The sequence below is a fragment of the Hemiscyllium ocellatum genome, chromosome 5, assembly GCF_020745735.1.
Source record: "Hemiscyllium ocellatum isolate sHemOce1 chromosome 5, sHemOce1.pat.X.cur, whole genome shotgun sequence".
In the NCBI taxonomy this organism is placed as follows: Eukaryota; Metazoa; Chordata; class Chondrichthyes; order Orectolobiformes; family Hemiscylliidae; genus Hemiscyllium; species Hemiscyllium ocellatum.
Window position 1 is genome coordinate 115,354,756 of NC_083405.1, and position 16,939 is coordinate 115,371,694.

The 16,939-nt window shown below is 43.2% G+C and overlaps 1 protein-coding gene across 2 annotated transcripts in view; it reads left to right on the top strand.

Annotated features, from left to right (window-relative positions):
* The window catches only part of ptprn2 (protein tyrosine phosphatase receptor type N2), a 956,995-nt gene that overhangs the window by 282,645 nt on the left and 657,411 nt on the right, over nt 1-16,939 (top strand). For both annotated transcript variants that reach the window (XM_060825120.1, XM_060825121.1), the window contains exon 4: nt 13,922-14,030. In XM_060825120.1, the coding sequence (XP_060681103.1) occupies nt 13,922-14,030 (109 nt within the window). The remainder of the gene's footprint in view (nt 1-13,921; nt 14,031-16,939) is intronic.

Consider the following 16,939-nt stretch of genomic DNA (forward strand, 5'->3'; position numbering starts at 1 on the left):
TCTTTTTGCCAGGGACACACAATGCTGTTCAGGAAGGAGTTACAGGATTTTGACCCAATGTCACTGAAGGAAAATATTTATAATCAGCCCGTTCAGTGATGTTATAACAGACCTCTGGAACTTTGGATTTCTGCTTCATAGGTAGGCACGTTATCACTGCGGCAAAAGTGAGGACTGCAGATGTTGGGTCTGGATTAGAGTGGTGCTGGAAAAGTTTAGATCAGAGTGGTGCTGGAAAAGCACAGCAGGTCAGGCAGCATCCGAGGAGTAAGAAAATCGACGTTTCGGGCAAAAGCCTCCAAGGTGGAGAGATAAAATGTGTGCCTCAGCATACTGAGGAGCAGTGATAATTTTCCAAGTCAGGATGGTGAGTAGTTCAGAGAGGAAATTGTGGTGGTGGTTGTTCTATGTATCTGTTGCCCGTGTCCTTTTAGATGATGATGGTCTTTTGTTTGGAAGGTGCTATCTAAGGAATTGTGAGTCATGTGTCCAGGAGGTGAATTACTCACTGCAGGATTCCAAGCCTCTGACCTAGAGTTGTAGCTGCTGCATTGATACAGCAAGTCCATTTCAGTTTTTATAGTCAGTGGTAACCCTGGAGATGATGATAGTGGGGGCATTCAATGCCATTGAATGTTTAGGGACAGTGGTGAGGTTGTCTCTTGTTGAGATGGTCATTGCCTGGCATTTGTGTGGCACGGATGTTAGTTACTACTTGTCAGCCCAAACCTGTCCAGATTTTGTTACATTTGAACATGGATTGCTTGAGTATCTGAGGACTCACGAATGGTACTGAACATGGTGGAATCATCGGCGAACTTTCCCACTTCTGACAATATGATGGAGAGAAGGTCATTGATGAGGCAGCTGAAGATGTTTGGGCCTGGGGCCCTACCCTACAAATGTCCTGCAGAGAAGTCCTGGAACTGAGGTGACTGACCTCCAAACAACCACAATCATCTTCCTAGGTATGACTCCAAACAACAGAGAGTTTGCCCCTTGAATCACATTGACTCCAGTTTTGCGTGGACTCCTTGTTGTGATCCTTGATCACATGAGGCCTTGATCATATTGGCCGTAAGACCATAAGAAATAGGAACAGGAACACTTGCACCTTGGAGCCTGCTCAGTCACCCAGTAGGATCATGGCTGAGTCAGTATTCCTCATGTCCTCTTTCCGGCCTTTTCTTCGTAAACCTTGATTCCTCTCATGATCAAAAATCTCTCTCAGCCTTAAATATATGCAAGGACTCTGCCCTCACTTCTCTTTGTCCAAGGAGTTCCAAAGACTCAAGAAAAAATTCTTCCCATCTCAGTCTTACATTTGTTTCCCTTATTTCTGAAAGTATGCCCTCTGGCCCGAGATTCTCCCATGAGGGAGAATTGAATTACATAGAATATTCAACACAGAAATAGGTCATTCAGCCTTAACTCCCCAATTCCAATATTGATAATCCACTGAAACCAGATTAATTATTTATTTCTACTTCATGTTTGCATTTTCTTTTGACTCCTTGATCATATACATTTGAAATCAGCTCTTAAACACATCAAAGCTATCTCTCTGAGCAGTTTCATGGGTCCCTTGTTGCGAGCAGTCTCTCTCTGAAGAAATATCTTGAGTTGATCTGTCAGCAACAATCTAAAATTTATGCCTCCTTTTTCAGAACCGTTTCTCCACATACGTGTGAAACCTTCTCCGTTTTCAAGACCTTCAGTAGCCTTGATCTCAATCATCTTTTTATCATGGGGAAATGAGGGCACAGTATTCATGTCTCTGGCATACTGATCGAGAAATACACGCTAATTCTTGGAAGCTATGTGTTCCTGTCCCATGGCAGCTGGTAGAATTTAAGTTCAGCTCAATTTAAGTTATATGCATCAGAATAGGAAATTAGTGTCCTGATAATAGTAACCATGACACTTTTTATCAATTGTCAAGAAAAACTCATTTGGTTAACTAATGTTCTTTAGAAAATGAAATCTGCTGTCCTTAGCAACATCTGACTGCAGTCCCACATGGAATCATAGAATCCCAATAGTGTGGAAGCAGGCCATTTGGCCCCTCAAGTCCACATAATCTTCTGAAAAGCATCCCATCCAGACCTACACTCCCTACCCTATCCTTTGGCAGTTAAAGATTTATAGCTTTAAGTCCAGTATCAGGCAGTTGAGCACAAAATGGAGGCAGATTGGTTGCACAGTTATTTTTCGGATGAAGAGCCCTCCTTTTAGATCATGATAAACAGCAGGGGTGTTGTACCTGCCCATTACTTGTGTCTTACCCACAGTCAAGAAACCAGATAATCTGATCATTCTCTCTTAGCTGTTGATGGGACCTTAATGTGCAAGAGTTGTGAAATATTTCATTGGTTGTGAAGTGCTTGAGACATCCTGAGGTGATGAGAGGTGTTGTATAATGACAGGTTCTTCCAATCTGACTGTCACCGTCCAGTTATATCATCGTGCCCAGTCAAATATTGGGAAACCTTTTTCTTTCTCCGACACCCAGTTTGTGTCACAGTGGGTGAATTACTTCATGCAACTTGACTTCCTTTTTATCTATGTCACATTTTTCTGACACTATAAGAGTGACTGCGTTTTGGAAGTGCTTTGTCGACAGTGTGGTGCTTTGAGATGTCTGACAATAGTGAAAACTGGCTTTTACATGCCCACTGCTCCTCCATTTTGATTTTCAGCAAACATAAAACTGACATGTTTGCAATCCTCGCTCAGTTCTGAGGAACTCTCGACCTGAAACGTTAACTTTGATTTCTCTCCACAGATGCTGCCAGACCTGCTGAACTTTTCTGGCAAATTCTGTTTTTGTTTCTGATTTACAGCATCTACAGAATTTTTTTTTCTGAAGATTCCTTTTGATTGCTGTAGAACCGCAATCCTTCTGAGTGGCTGATATGACAGTTTTGAAGTTTAGGTTTGCGGATTGTTACCAGTGTGCACTCCTGGTCGTTGGGAGCGTGCGATTATTTACAAAACTCTCAGCATTTGTGACCATTTTTGAAGGTTTGCTCCGAAAATGTGTTAATCATGACAATGTTTGTGGCGTTTACAACATTCCTTGTGGAGTTTGCAAATCATTTGCCAAATAAAAGAAGCGGTTAACAATTTCCCCCATCTCTGGGAGCACATTAATACGAGTATTTTCTCCCAAGCGTTTGCTGAGAGTCTCTGTGAGTTTCTCAAGCATATTTATGTTTGCACATTTTCTCAGGGAACGTGCTTTCACCCTTTCTACCCAAAAAAAAAGAGGTATGTAACCAAACTTGTGTTGTAGCGATGGACTTTAAACCCGCAGAGTTAGATTAGATTCCCTACAATGTGGAAACAGGCCCTTTGGCCCAACAAGTCCACATCGACCCTCCGAAGAGTAACCCACCCAGACCTGTTCCCCTGCCCTATATTTACCCCTGACTAATGCATCTAACACTACGGGCAGTTTATCATGGCCAATTCACCTGAATTGCGCATCTTTGGAGGAAACCCACACCGACACGGGGAGAATGTGCAAACTCCACACAGACAGTTGCCTGAGGTTGGAATCGAACCTGGGACCCTGGTGCAATGAGGCAGCAGTGCTAACCACTGAGCCACTCTGCCATCCTTAATGGAATCTGGATGGGTATATGAATAGAAAGGGTTCTAGGAAACAGGAGAGAACATTGAGTACTAGAGTTGGGAGGTCATGTTGCAGCTGTACAGGACATTGGTTAGGCCACTTTTGGAATAATGTGTGCAATTCTGGTCTCCTGCTGTAGGAAGGATATTGTGAAAATTGAAAGGGTTCAGAATAGATTTACAAGGGTATTGCCAGGGTTGGAGGATTTGAGATACAGGGAGAGGCTGAATAGGCTGGTGCTATTTTTCACTGGAGCATCGGAGGCTAAGGGATGACCTTATAGAGGTTTATAAAATCATGAGGGGCATGGATAGGGTAAAAAGACAAAGTTTTGCCCTGGAGTGGGGCAGTCCCTAGAGGGCATAGGTTTAAGGTGAGAAGGGAAAGATTTAAAAGAGACCTAAGGGGCAACATTTTCACTCAGGGAGCGGAGCGTGTATAGAATGAGCTGCCAGAGGAAGTGGTGGGGGTGTGGTACAGTGACAACATTTAAATGAATCTGGATGGGCATATGAAGAAAAAGGGTTTAGAGGGATATGGGCCAAATGCTGGCAAATGAGACTAGATTAATTTTGGATATCTGGTCGGCATGGATGAGTTGGACTGAAGGGAATGTTTCCATGTGGTATATCTCTATGACTTTATAACAATATTAGAGAGTAATACCAGGTTGCATTGAATACTGGGAGACACAGAAAGCCCTAAAATAGAGCGTATTAAGTTAGTGGAGTCAGAATAAGGGAGAAATTAGAACATTCTGCATCATGGTTAAAAAGCATGTGCTCTGTGAATGAGTTGCAGATACACATACAGATACAGTTGCAGATGCTGGCCTTGTGGATATATCAATGGGCTAATAATCCAGAACCCCAGGTTAATGTTCTAGAGACATGGGTTCAAATCCAACCATGGCAGAGGGTGAAGTTTGAATTCAGTAGCATTTTGGAATGGATTGATGATCATGTAACTACTGCCAGTTATCATAACAACCCATAGCTCCCCAGTGCCCGGTAGGGAAGGAAATCTGCTGTTCTTACCTGGCCTCATCTACGTGTGATTCCACGTCACTATGGTTGACTCTTAAACAATAAATCCTGGTCCAGCCAGTGACATACACATCTCTGAATAAACAATAAAAAGCTGTCATGTGGAAATATGATAATGTGGTGCTAATGAAGACCTGTCTCAAGGAAGGGCAGAACTGAACAGTAACCATTCCTGGTTAGAGGAACAGATCTCCAAGGGTATTACAAAGACACACAAGCATTACAGAGTAGTTATGATGCTGGGGGGTACTTGAATTACCCAAGGACTGGGATTGTGGCAAGATTGAGAACAGAAAGGGGCAATCTATCTTAGGTTGTGTTAAGGAGAATTTCAGAAAGCAGTATGTGCCCAGTCCAAAAAGAAACGAGGTAATACCAATGCCTGGGAACTCGGTAGGTCAAATAAGTCAGTGGGGGAACACTGGGGATAGTTATCATTGTATAATATAGTTTGGGATGAGAGTGGGAAGGGAGAATGGACAATCCAAAATAAGGGTAAATAACTGGCAGAGATTAAGGTAAGGAACAAAGGGTTTGCTTTATCATACAACTCAGAGTACAACAGGATTTTGACCACATGGGTTAATTGGCTGAGGAGTGGCAGATGCAGTTTAATTTAGATAAATGAGTGGTGCTGCACTTTGGGAAAGCAAATCTTAACAGGACTTACATAGTTAATGGTAAATTCCTAGGCAGTGTTGCTGAACAAAGAGACCTTGGAGTGCAGGTTCATAGCTTCTTGAAAGTGGAGTCACAGGTAGATAGGATAGTGAAGAAGATGTTTGGCATGCTTTCCTTTATCGGTCAGAGTATTGAGTATATGGGGTTGGGAGGTCATGTTGTGGCTGTACAGGACATTGGTTAGGCCACTTTTGGAATATTGCAAGCAGTTCTGGTCTCCTTCTTATCAGAAGGATGTTATAAAACTTGAAAGGGTTCAGAAAAGATTTTCAAGAATATTGCCAGGGTTAGAGGATTTGAGCTATGGGGAGAGGCTGAACAGGCTGGGGCTGTTTTCCCTGGAGCATCGGAGGCTGAGGGGTGACCTTATAAAGGTTTACAAAATCATGAGGGGCATGGATAGGATAAATAGACAAGGTCTTTTCCCTGGGTTGGGGGGAGTCCAAAAATAGAGGGTATAGGTTTAGGCAGAGAGGGGAAAGATGTGAAAGGAAGCTAAGGGGCATCTTTTTCACACAGAAGGTGGTGCGTGTATGGAATGAGCTGCCAGAGGAAATGGTGGAGGCTGGTACAATTACAACATTTAAAAGGCATCTGGATGGGTATATGAATAAGAAGGGTTTAGAGGGATATGGGCCAAGTGCTGTCAAATGGAACTAGATTGGGTTGGGATAATGTTTGGCATAGACGAGTTGCATCGAAGGGTCTGTATTTGTGCAGTACATCTCTATGACTCTATCTAACTGTCTTCCAAAGCTGACTATAGAGGCTTCAGAAAGGAGGTGGAAAGGGAGAGAAGCAATGCAAAGTGGGATTATGATAAACGACTAACAGCTAATATAAAGGGGAACCCCAAAGTCTTTTCTTGGCACATCAACAGTAAAAGGGCAGTGAGAGAAAAGTAGGACAATTTAGGGACCAAAGAGGACTCTTACATATGGAGACAGGGGCATGGTTAAGGGTAAGGAAATACATTACAACTGCTTTCACCAAAGGGAAAATTTGAGACCATGCACTTTGGGAGGAAGAGTAAAGGAGCTAAATATTATTTAAATAAAGAAAGGCTATGGATCAGATTTGGGAGTCACAAAAAGCAGGTAATGGGGATAGCAAATGGACTGACGACCTTTACTTCAAAGAGGATAGAGTATAATAGTTGGAAGGTTGTGCTAAAACTGTACCAGGCTCTGGTCAGAGTACAGCTGGAATACCGTGAGCAGTTTAGGCCCCTTATCTAAGGAAAGGTGTACTGGCACTGGAGGCAGAACAGAGAAGGTTTACAAGACTGAACCAGATATGGAGGAACTACCTAATGAGGAGAGGCTGAGTAAGTTGAGCTTGTACTCATTACAGTTTTAGAAGAATGAGAGGTGAACGCACAAGATTCTGAGGAGCCTTGACGGGTTAGATCCAGAAACATTGTTTCTCCCACACTCGGACTTCAGGGCAAAATCTCAGAATAAAGGCTAAAACAAAGGTGCGGAGAAATTTCTTCTCCCAAAAGGGAAGTGATCTCTGGAATTCTTTAGCACAGAGGACTGCTGAGGTTGAGTAATGGAGTACATTCAGGACTGAGGTAGATATTTTTAATTAATAAGGGGGTTAGGAGTTATGGGGGAAAAGCAGGAAAGTGGAGGTGAAGATTGTCACATCCGTCATGATCTCATTGAAGGTGCTTGATTTCTTTGAAGAAGTAACAGAAATGTTGATTAGGGTAATGCTGTGGATGTAATCTACAGAGAATTGGATGTAGATCTGCGAGGAAAATTGGACAATAAAAATTTAGATGTAAAGATAGGAAACTGACCCTTACCCTTCCTGATCTACATTAGAGATTAGATCTTGGAGTGCAGGGGACAGTTTCACAGTTTGAAAATGATGTAAAACTTGCGATTATTATAAACTGTGAGGAACATAATGTAGAACTTCAAAAAGGCATTGACAAGTTAGTGGAGCAGGTGGCAGACAGCATTCACTGTGGAGAAGTATGAGGTGATACATTTTGGAACAAAAGGTGCCACTCAAAAGGTTGTGTAGGAGCAGAGAGACATTGTGTTCAAGTCATTGAAGGTGGCAAGACAGGTCATGAGAGTAGTTAGGAAGCACACAGTATATTGGTTTATTTAGTGAGGGCATAGAATACTGGGAGCAAGTATGTTATTGAACTTATAGAAGGCATTGTCAGACAAAGCTAAATTATTGTGTACAGTCCTGGACACCACCCTTTAGGAAATATGTAAGTACATTGGAGAGAGTCGACAAGAGGTTTCTGACAATGCTTTCAGAGATGACACACCTCAGTTATGAGGACTGATTGGAGGCGTTTGGATGGCTTTCTTTTTTTTTAGATTAGACTTACAGTGTGGAAACAGGCCCTTCGGCCCAACAAGTCCACACCGACCCGCCGAAGCGAAACCCACCCATACCCTTACATTTACCCCTTACCTAACACTACGGGCAATTTAGCATGGCCAATTCACCTGACCCGCACATCTTTGGACTGTGGGAGGAAACCGGAGCACCCGGAGGAAACCCACGCAGACACGGGGAGAACGTGCAAACTCCACACAGTCAGTTGCCTGAGTCTCAGGCGCTGTGAGGCAGCAGTGCTAACCACTGTGCCACCGTGCCACCCACGAAAGAAGAAAGCTGTAGAGAGATTTGATAGAAATGTTCAATCTCTTCAGGGGGCTGGACAGAGTGGATTGGGAGAATCTGTTTCCCCTGATAAATGGATTGAGAACCAGAGTGCACAGTTTAAAGAGATGTGCAGAAGAGGTAAATATGGGGTGAGGAAAATGTTTTATTCACGCAAGGAGAGGTTTGAGTCTGGAATGCACTGTCTGGAAGTGTGGTGGAGGCAGGTTCATTTAAGGCATCTGAGGTGGCATTTGATAATTATTTAAATAGAAGCAATGAGTCCTCTGTAGAAAAGGCGAGAGAAGGGCATGAGGTCATAATGATTATTTGGAGAGATGATGATGATGACACAAAGGGCTGAATGGCCTCCTCCTGCATCCTAACAATTTTGTGATTCTGTAGACTAGAGATTCGATCTGTACATAGGAGACTTGACTTTTGAGTGTGGCCTAAATCATCCTCTGGGGTGCAGGAGATGAGCTTGCCCACAAGGGGGAGATGTACATGCAGCTGTCACTTCATCCCCTCTCCAAGTGTGAGCACATCCCCATCCTTCCCTCATCTTTCATTGGAACATTCCGCACCAAATTCAAGCCAGCATTGGAGATGACATTTGACTTTCTGTCTGGCCAATTCTACTGAGAAAGTGAGAAATCGGAACCATTTTTCAGTGGTTCCACTAATTGTACTTACTTGCATTAAATATAATTCAGCATATAGAGGTAAACAATTATGGACTCCATGCCCTAAAGGGTAAATCCATTGCAGCATTGTACTGTCTATAATATGCTTGTAGATGACACCTTGAGATGTCTTCATTGTTAAAATATAACACCTCTTCAGTGTCACACACACTCAAACACATAGCAATGATTTTTCTGCTAAATTTCTGATTCTACCACTAATCAGTAAAGTGAAGCACAAAGAGTGAAGTCATTTTATTGAAGTGTTCTTCATCAGTTCAGCTTCCCTGAAAATCCTTTCTCTTTCATTAAAGTGCCGGCTGTGGCTCCTTTGGGAGTACCTCAGCCTCTGAATCTCAAGGTTATAAATTGAGAACTGAGTCCCAGTGAGTTGGGTATTAATGTCTGGATAAATGCTCCAGAGGAGTGCCGCGCTGTGAGAGGTTTGCTGTTTCAGAGACGATGTTAAAGAGCAGCCCTGCCTACCCTCTCAGGTAGAAGAAATGATCCCTTGCCGTTATTTTGAGGAAGAGCAGAGAAGCATTCTCTGATCAATATTTGTCCTTCAGTCGATGTCACTAAAACACATCAGCTGATCGTTGTTATACTGCTGTCTGTGAGAGCTCAGAATAACAGAGACTGCACCTAAAACTAGACACTTTGGGGCATCCTGTCTTCATGAAAGATGCAAGACCTTTTATTTTATTAGTCAAAGAGGCAGCCACCTCTGCTCTAACCTTTCTCCCCTTTGTTGATGAGATGCTGTTAATTTGTTGATGTCAAGAGCAGTGTTAACCCCCATCCCAATCGCCCTTGAGATGGTGGTAACAGAGCATGGACTCCTTTTCTTGCCCCTTCGCAAGCAAGCAGAAGAATTGACTTCCCATAAAGAGAGTTCGAGACAGGTTGTTAATTATTGTGGATGTAATCGTCGCTGGCTGGATCCCTGGTGTGGGCCTTTTGAACCACTGCAGTCCATGTGCTGTGGGTAGACCCACAATGCCATTAGTGAGGGAATTCCAGGATTTCGACCCAATGGCACTGAAGGAGTGGCAAGATGTTTTCAAGGCAGGATAGTGAGTGGCTTGGAGACAAACATTCAAGTGATGGTATATCTGCTGCCCTCTCCCTTCTAGTGGATGTGGTTGCAGATTTGGAAGGTGCTGTCTTGTTCTGCATGGCTTCTTGTAGATAGTAGACCCTGCTGCTATTGAGCATTGATTGTGGAGGAAGTGACTGTTTGTGGATGTGGTGTCAGTCAAGCATGCTACTTTGCCCTGGATGGTGCCAAGCTTCTTGGGTGTTGTTGGAGCTGCACCCATCCAGGCAACTGGGGATTGTTCCAGCACATATCTGACTTGTGACTTATAGTCGGTGGACAGGCTTTGGAGAGAATGTGGAGGCGAATTACTTGTGACAAGATTCCTGGCCTCTGCCCTGCTCTTGTAGCCACTGTGTTCATGTGGCTACAACTGTTCAGTTGCTTGTCAATGGTGACCCCAGGGATGTTAATAGTGGGGAATTTAGTGATGGCAGTGCCATTGAATGTCAAGGGGTGACGGTTACTTTCTCTATGATAGGAGATGGGCATTGCCTGGCATTTGTGTGAGGCGAATGCCACTTGCCACGTGTGGACCCAAGCCTGGATATTGTCAAGATCTGCAGGGCAGCTGAATTTTTTTATTGGATTTTAGTTAATGACGTGGGATAACTTTGGTATAAACTCAGAAAACATTATATCATGATGTTATGAAGGCATTAAGCAGTGCGGCGAATGGTGGTGATATATTAAAAACTAATTTCTGCATTTGTCACCTCGAAAACTTGTTACCAGTGAGTCGGAAATAAGCAGAATAATCATAAGTACAGATGTACCAGCAATTCTCTCAAGTGAATTGGCCAATATTGCAATAATAGGGTTGCGCAGCGGAGTTAACTGTTAAACATGGTGGATGGAACACAGAAAGTAGACATTTGCTGTATATTACTTCTCATACCTAATCTTGTTTGAAGTTGTCATTTTGTAATTCCTTTCCTACTGATTTATTGGCCACACGAACATGTGGGAAAAGACAAAAATATAAATCAAATTACATAAACAGCGCTGTCAAAGCCCAGGCAAGCAACAGAAGCACATTGTAACTGTGCAGGACTTTGGTCTGGCCGTGTTTAGAACCCCGTGTGCAGTCCTGGTCGCCACACTGTAGGAAGGACATGGAGGTTTTGGAGAGGGTACAAAAGAGGTTTGTCGGATGTTGACTGGATTGGAGTGTATTAGCTAGGTGCCTGGAACATGTTGCTGAGGAGTTGGTAGAAGTAGGTATGATAGCAAGGTTTAAGAGGCATTTAGACAGGCACATGAACAGGCAGGGAACAGAGGGATATGGACAACATGAAGACAGATGGGATTGGTTCAGAATAGCACAGACATAGTAGGCTGAAGGGCCTGTTCCTGTGCTGTACGTTGTAATGGACTGAAGATCATAAGGCATAGGAGCAGAAATAGACCATTCAGCCCACCGAGTTTGTTCTGCTGTTCAATGAGATCGTGACTAATCTGATAATTCTTAACACCACTTCCCTGCTTTACCCCTGTAACCACTGATACCCTTACTAATTAAAAATCAGTCTTTATCAAACTTGAATAGCTCAACATCTCAGCCTCGACAGCCCTCTGCGGTGAATAGTACCACAGATTCATCTTTGTCTTAAATGTGTGACCCCTTATTCTGAGATTACACCCTTTGGTCTTACATTCTTCCAGAAGTAGAAACAACTTTTCCACATCTATCCTGCGAAATCCTTGAAGAGTCATAGTGTGTTTCAATTAGGTTGGCCCTCACCCCTCTGATCAGCGCAGGATTAACATTCATATAAGACAGGCCGTCCATGTCAGCTGAGTGAACCTTCCTTCACTGGTCCCTAATCTAGATGACCCACAGAGTTGGTGCTGCTGGGAGAAAGTATGAGGACAGCCTCTGAGCCTGGTCATCGCTGCGTTTCGCTTAAACCGTCGGCAGATTGTGACGGATTTCTCAGAATGTTGCTTTCTATTTTGATGATAAGGTATAATACCCATAGATCATAACTCTAAAGTATGTCCTCTGGACCCCATCCCTCAGCACAATCCCCTGTCATGGTGTTACCCTGGTCCTGAGCAAAATGGAAAACGCTACCTGTCACCTGAATACCAACAAAACATCAACAGATGGAATTCTTACCTGAATTATGGAACATGATGGAGATACATTCATACAGATAGTTCCTTCATCTGGGGAGAGAAGTGCATGCAGGAATGCCTCTGGGATACTGTCATCATGATTATATTAAAGCATGTGGACATGTCTGATTTCACTGGCTGCAGAGGGGTTTCCTTGCTGTCTGTGGGAAGATCATTGCATCAAGTGTCCTCAATCACCTCCCAGTGGCTGAAGAGCTCTATCAATGTTTAACCTTTGAGAGGCATTTTCACGGTGTGGCAAATTCAGAACAATGTACGTGACAGGATCAAATGCTGTGCTTGGCTTTTTTTTGAGCTCATGGAATTCTCTGACTCTGTAAACTGCAAAAGCTGATCTTCCCCAAATTTGGCTGCGCTCAGAAATGTATTGCCATGTCCACTGTGATCCTCATCAACAGAACCAGCACAACTCTATCTCAAACAAATCATTACACCAACCCTTGACTCCATGTTCCTCACTGCTCTATTATACCTCACCTCCAGCAAATCACCCACTGTCTTAGACCTACAAAACAGAGGGGATCAATTCAAACTATGCTGCCTTCAATCCAAAACCAAAATCACTCCAGATGAAATTTGTGTGAGCAATCACTGAGAACCTGAGGCCTAGGTCATTGTCGATACCTAATCCAAGGCATATGTTAAACTGGATCTTGGTCCATGTGACCAGAAATCCAAGATCCTCCTCAAACTAGTTCCCATAACACAAAAACTCCTACACTTAATTAAAATCCTGGAAAACGTGGCTATTTTCCATAAGTTGAGAACTGCTTCTTGACAGAGGCAGACATTGGAGATGAAATTCATCCTCAGCACCAATGTGCAGATCATCCTTCAGCTGACTGAAGAAAAGGGTACCTATGGCCATGAGAAACAGGAACAGGCCATTCAGCCCTCCATGACACCAGAAGAAACAGGAACAGCCCTCCACGCAGACCCAGGGAGAATGTGCAGACTCCACACAGACTGTTGCCTGAGGGTGGAATCGAACCCACATCTCTGGTTCTGTGAGCCATCATGTCATCCTGCAATTATAGAGTCCCAGAGTTGAATATTGTTCAAAAGCGAGATGTGTCGAAGCTTATTGTCTTGCACTCATCAGGACAAATACATAAATCCAAAAAAAACTCATACAATCAGAACAAATTAAGCTCTCAGGATGTTAATCAGTTGACAAGTTGATACTGATTGGCTGAGGGATGACCACAGAGAAAACAATGGTTCCCAGTTAGGTAATGCCTGAACTTAAAAACATGTTGTCTTTGTATCCTCCATTGCCTTAGCCGTTCCAAGCACGTGACTTCCTCCAGCTTATAAATGCTCAGGGAACACTGACCATATCCTCCTGACCAGAACTCTTACACAATCCTGATTTCCTTTGTTCCATCATTGGTGGCTTAGCCTTTAGTTGTTTTAAGCCTAAAATTCTGTGTGTCCCTCCCTAAACTTCTCTGCCCCTTGATATCTCTTTCTTCCTTTAGAACACTTCTTAAAATGGACCATTTTTTGTTAGAGCTTTGGCTGCCAACTGTAATGCCTCCTTATGTAGCTTGGTATCAAATTCTACCTGATACCACAACCTCTAATGTATCTAGCGATGTTTCATGACATTAAAAGGAACTCTGTTTGAATATTGGTTGCTGTGTGAGTGTACTTGTTCAGAAAGCAATTGGAGTCAGCTGTACTCAATACTCTACTACCATTTACTGTCATTGCTTTTGGAAGATTAAAGAGAAAAGGCATTGTTGATAATCGTCTAATTGTTAATACCATCAAACAGTGACAGGAGAATGTTTCCCCACAACCTGCCTTGAGGTTGTTTACCTTTGTTCTAAACTGTGCAAACATCTGAGCTTCCACCTGTTAACTCAAAAACAGCTCGGTTCTTTAGAGAAGCAAGTCTAAATTTAGTAAAGCCATATTCCCAATACCAGTGGGAAAAATGCACATTAATCGTATTTTCAGTTCATTTCTGCTCTTTATTCCCAAACAGGTTTAATGTGGCATGATGACGTTACTCAGCAGGTAATTGCGAAAGAACTGTCCAATCTCCATCAGAGCCATCACCCACATCCAGAAACTGGCCCATCAGACAGCTTAAGGTGAGTAGTGGACAGCGTGAATTACTGTGTGCAGTCAGCTCCCCTGTAAGGCCCTTTAAGGGGTAACTGTGAAAAATATGTCATTCCAAAGACTGCAACTGTGGGAACTGAATAACAGGTTTAACTCAGACTACTTTACACAGAGGGTGGTGAATATGTGGAACATAATTTCCCGGGAGACAGTAGAGATGAACAATACCATCAATGGCAAAAAGAAAGTAGATTGATATTTGAAAGAAAGTAGATAAAGAGTCAGAGTCACAGAGATACACAGCATGGAAACAGACCCTTCGGTCCAACCCGATCTAATCCCACCTGCCAGCACCCGGTCCATGTCCCTCCAAATCCTTCCTATTCATATACCATCCAAATATGTCTTAAATGTTGCAATTATACCAGCCTCCACCACATCCTCTGGCAGCTTATTCCATACACGTACCACCCTCTGCGTGAAAAAGTTGCCCCTTAGGTCTCTTTTATATCTTTCCCCTCTCACCCTAAACCTATGCCCTCTAGTTCTGGACTGCCCCACCCCAGGGAAAAGACTTTGTCTATTTATCCTATCCATGCTCCTCATAATTTTGTAAACCTCTATTAGGTCACCTCTCAGCCTCCGATGCTACAGGGAAAACAGCCCCAGCCTGTTCAGCCTCTCCCTGTAGCTCAAATCCTCCAACCCTGGCAACATCCTTGTAAATCTTTTCTGAACCCTTTCAAATTTCACAATATCTTTCCAATAGGAAGGAGACTAGAATTGCATGCAGTATTCTAACAGTGGCCTAACCAGTGTTCTGTACAGTCTCAACATGACCTCCCAACTCCTGTACTCAATACTCTGACCAATAAAGGAAAGTATACCAAACGCCTTCTTCACTATCCTCTCTACCTGCAACTCCACTTTCATGGAGCTATGAACCTGCACCCCAAGGTCTCTTTGTTCAGCAACACTCCCTAGGACCTTATCATTAAGTGTATAAGTCCTGCTAAAATTTGCTTTCCCAAAATGCAGCATCTCGCATTTATCTGAATTAAACTCCATCTGCCACTTCTCAGCCCATTGGCCCATCTGGTCAAGATCCTGTTGTAATCTGAGGTAACACTCTTCGCTGTCCACTACACCTCCAATTTTGGTGTCATCTGCAAACTTACTAACTGTACCTCTTATGCTCGCATCCAAATCATTTATGTAAATGACAAAAAGTAGAGGACTGATCCTTGTGGCACTCCACTGGTCACAGGCCTCCAGTCTGAAAAATAACACTCCACCACCACCCTTTGTCTTCTACCTTTGAGCTAGTTCTACATCCAAATGGCTAGCTCTCCCTGTATTCTGTGAGAACTAACCTTGCTGACCAGTTTCCCATGGGGAACCTTGTCGAATGCCTTACTGAAATCCATATCGATCACATCTACCACTCTGCCCTCATCAATCCTCTTTGTTACTTCCTCAAAAAACTCAATCAAGTTTGTGAGACATGATTTCCCACGCGCAAAGCCATGTTGACTATCCCTAATCAGTCCTTGCCTTTCCAATTGCCTCCAACAACTTGCCCACCATCGAGGTCAGGTTCACCAGTCTATAGTTCCCTGGCTTGTCCTTACCGCCCTTCTTAAACAGTAGCACCACGTTAGCCAACCTCCAGTCTTCCGGAACCTCACCTGTGACTATCGATGATACAAATCTCTCAGCAAGAGGCCCAACAATCACTTCTCTAGCTTCCCACAGAGTTCTAGGTACACCTGATCAGGTCCTGGGGATTTATCCACCTTTACCCATTTTAAGACATCCAGCATTTCCTCCTCTGTATTATGGACATTTTGCAAGATGTCACCATCTATTTCCCTACAGTCTCTATCTTCCATATCCTTTTCCACAGTAAATACTGATGCAAAATACTCATTTAGTATCTCCCCCATTTTCAGCAACTCCACGCAAAGGCTGCCTTGCTGATCTTTGTGGGGCCCTATTCTCTCCCTAGTTACCTTTTTGTCCTTAATGTATTTCTAAAAACTCCTTGGATTCTCCTTAATTCTATTTGCCAAAGCTATCTCATGTCCCCTTTTTGCCCTCCTGATTTCCCTCTTAAGTATACTCCTACTGCCTTTGTACTCTTATAAGGATTCAATCGATCTATCCTGTTTATACCTAACATATGCCTCCTTTTTCTTAACCAAACCCTCAATTTCTTTACTCATCCAGCATTCCCTATACCTACCAACCTTCCCTTTCGCCCTGACAGGAATATACTTTCTCTGGATTCTCGTTGTCTCATTTCTGAAGGCTTCCCATTTTCCAGCCGTCCCTTTACCTGCGAACATCTGCCCCCAATCAGCTTTCGAAAATTCTTGCCTAATACCCTCAAAATTGGCCTTTCTCCAATTTAGAACTTCAACTTTTAGATCTGATCTATCCTTTTCCATCATTATTTTAAATCTCATAGAATTATGGTCGCTGGCCCCAAAGTGCTCCCCCACTGACACCTCAATCACCTGCCCTGTCTTATTTCCCAAAAGTAGATCAAGTTTTGCACCTTCTTTCGTAGGTACATCCACATACTGAATCAGAAAATTGGCTTGTACACACTTAAGAAATTCCTCTCCATCTAAACCCTTAACACTATGGCAGTCCCAGTCTTTGTCTGGAAAGTTAAAATCTCCTACTGTAATCACCCTAGTATTCTTACAGATAGCTGAGATCTCAATAGACAATAGAAAATAGGTGCAGGAGTAGGCCATTCTGCCCTTCAAGCCTGCACCACCATTCATTATGATCATGGCTGATCATCCTCAATCAGTATCCTGTTCCTGCCTTATCACCATAAGGAGAAAGTGAGGACTGCAGTTGCTGGAGTACCAGAGTTGAAAAAATGTGGTGTTGGAAAAACACAGCAGGCCAGGCAGCATCCGAG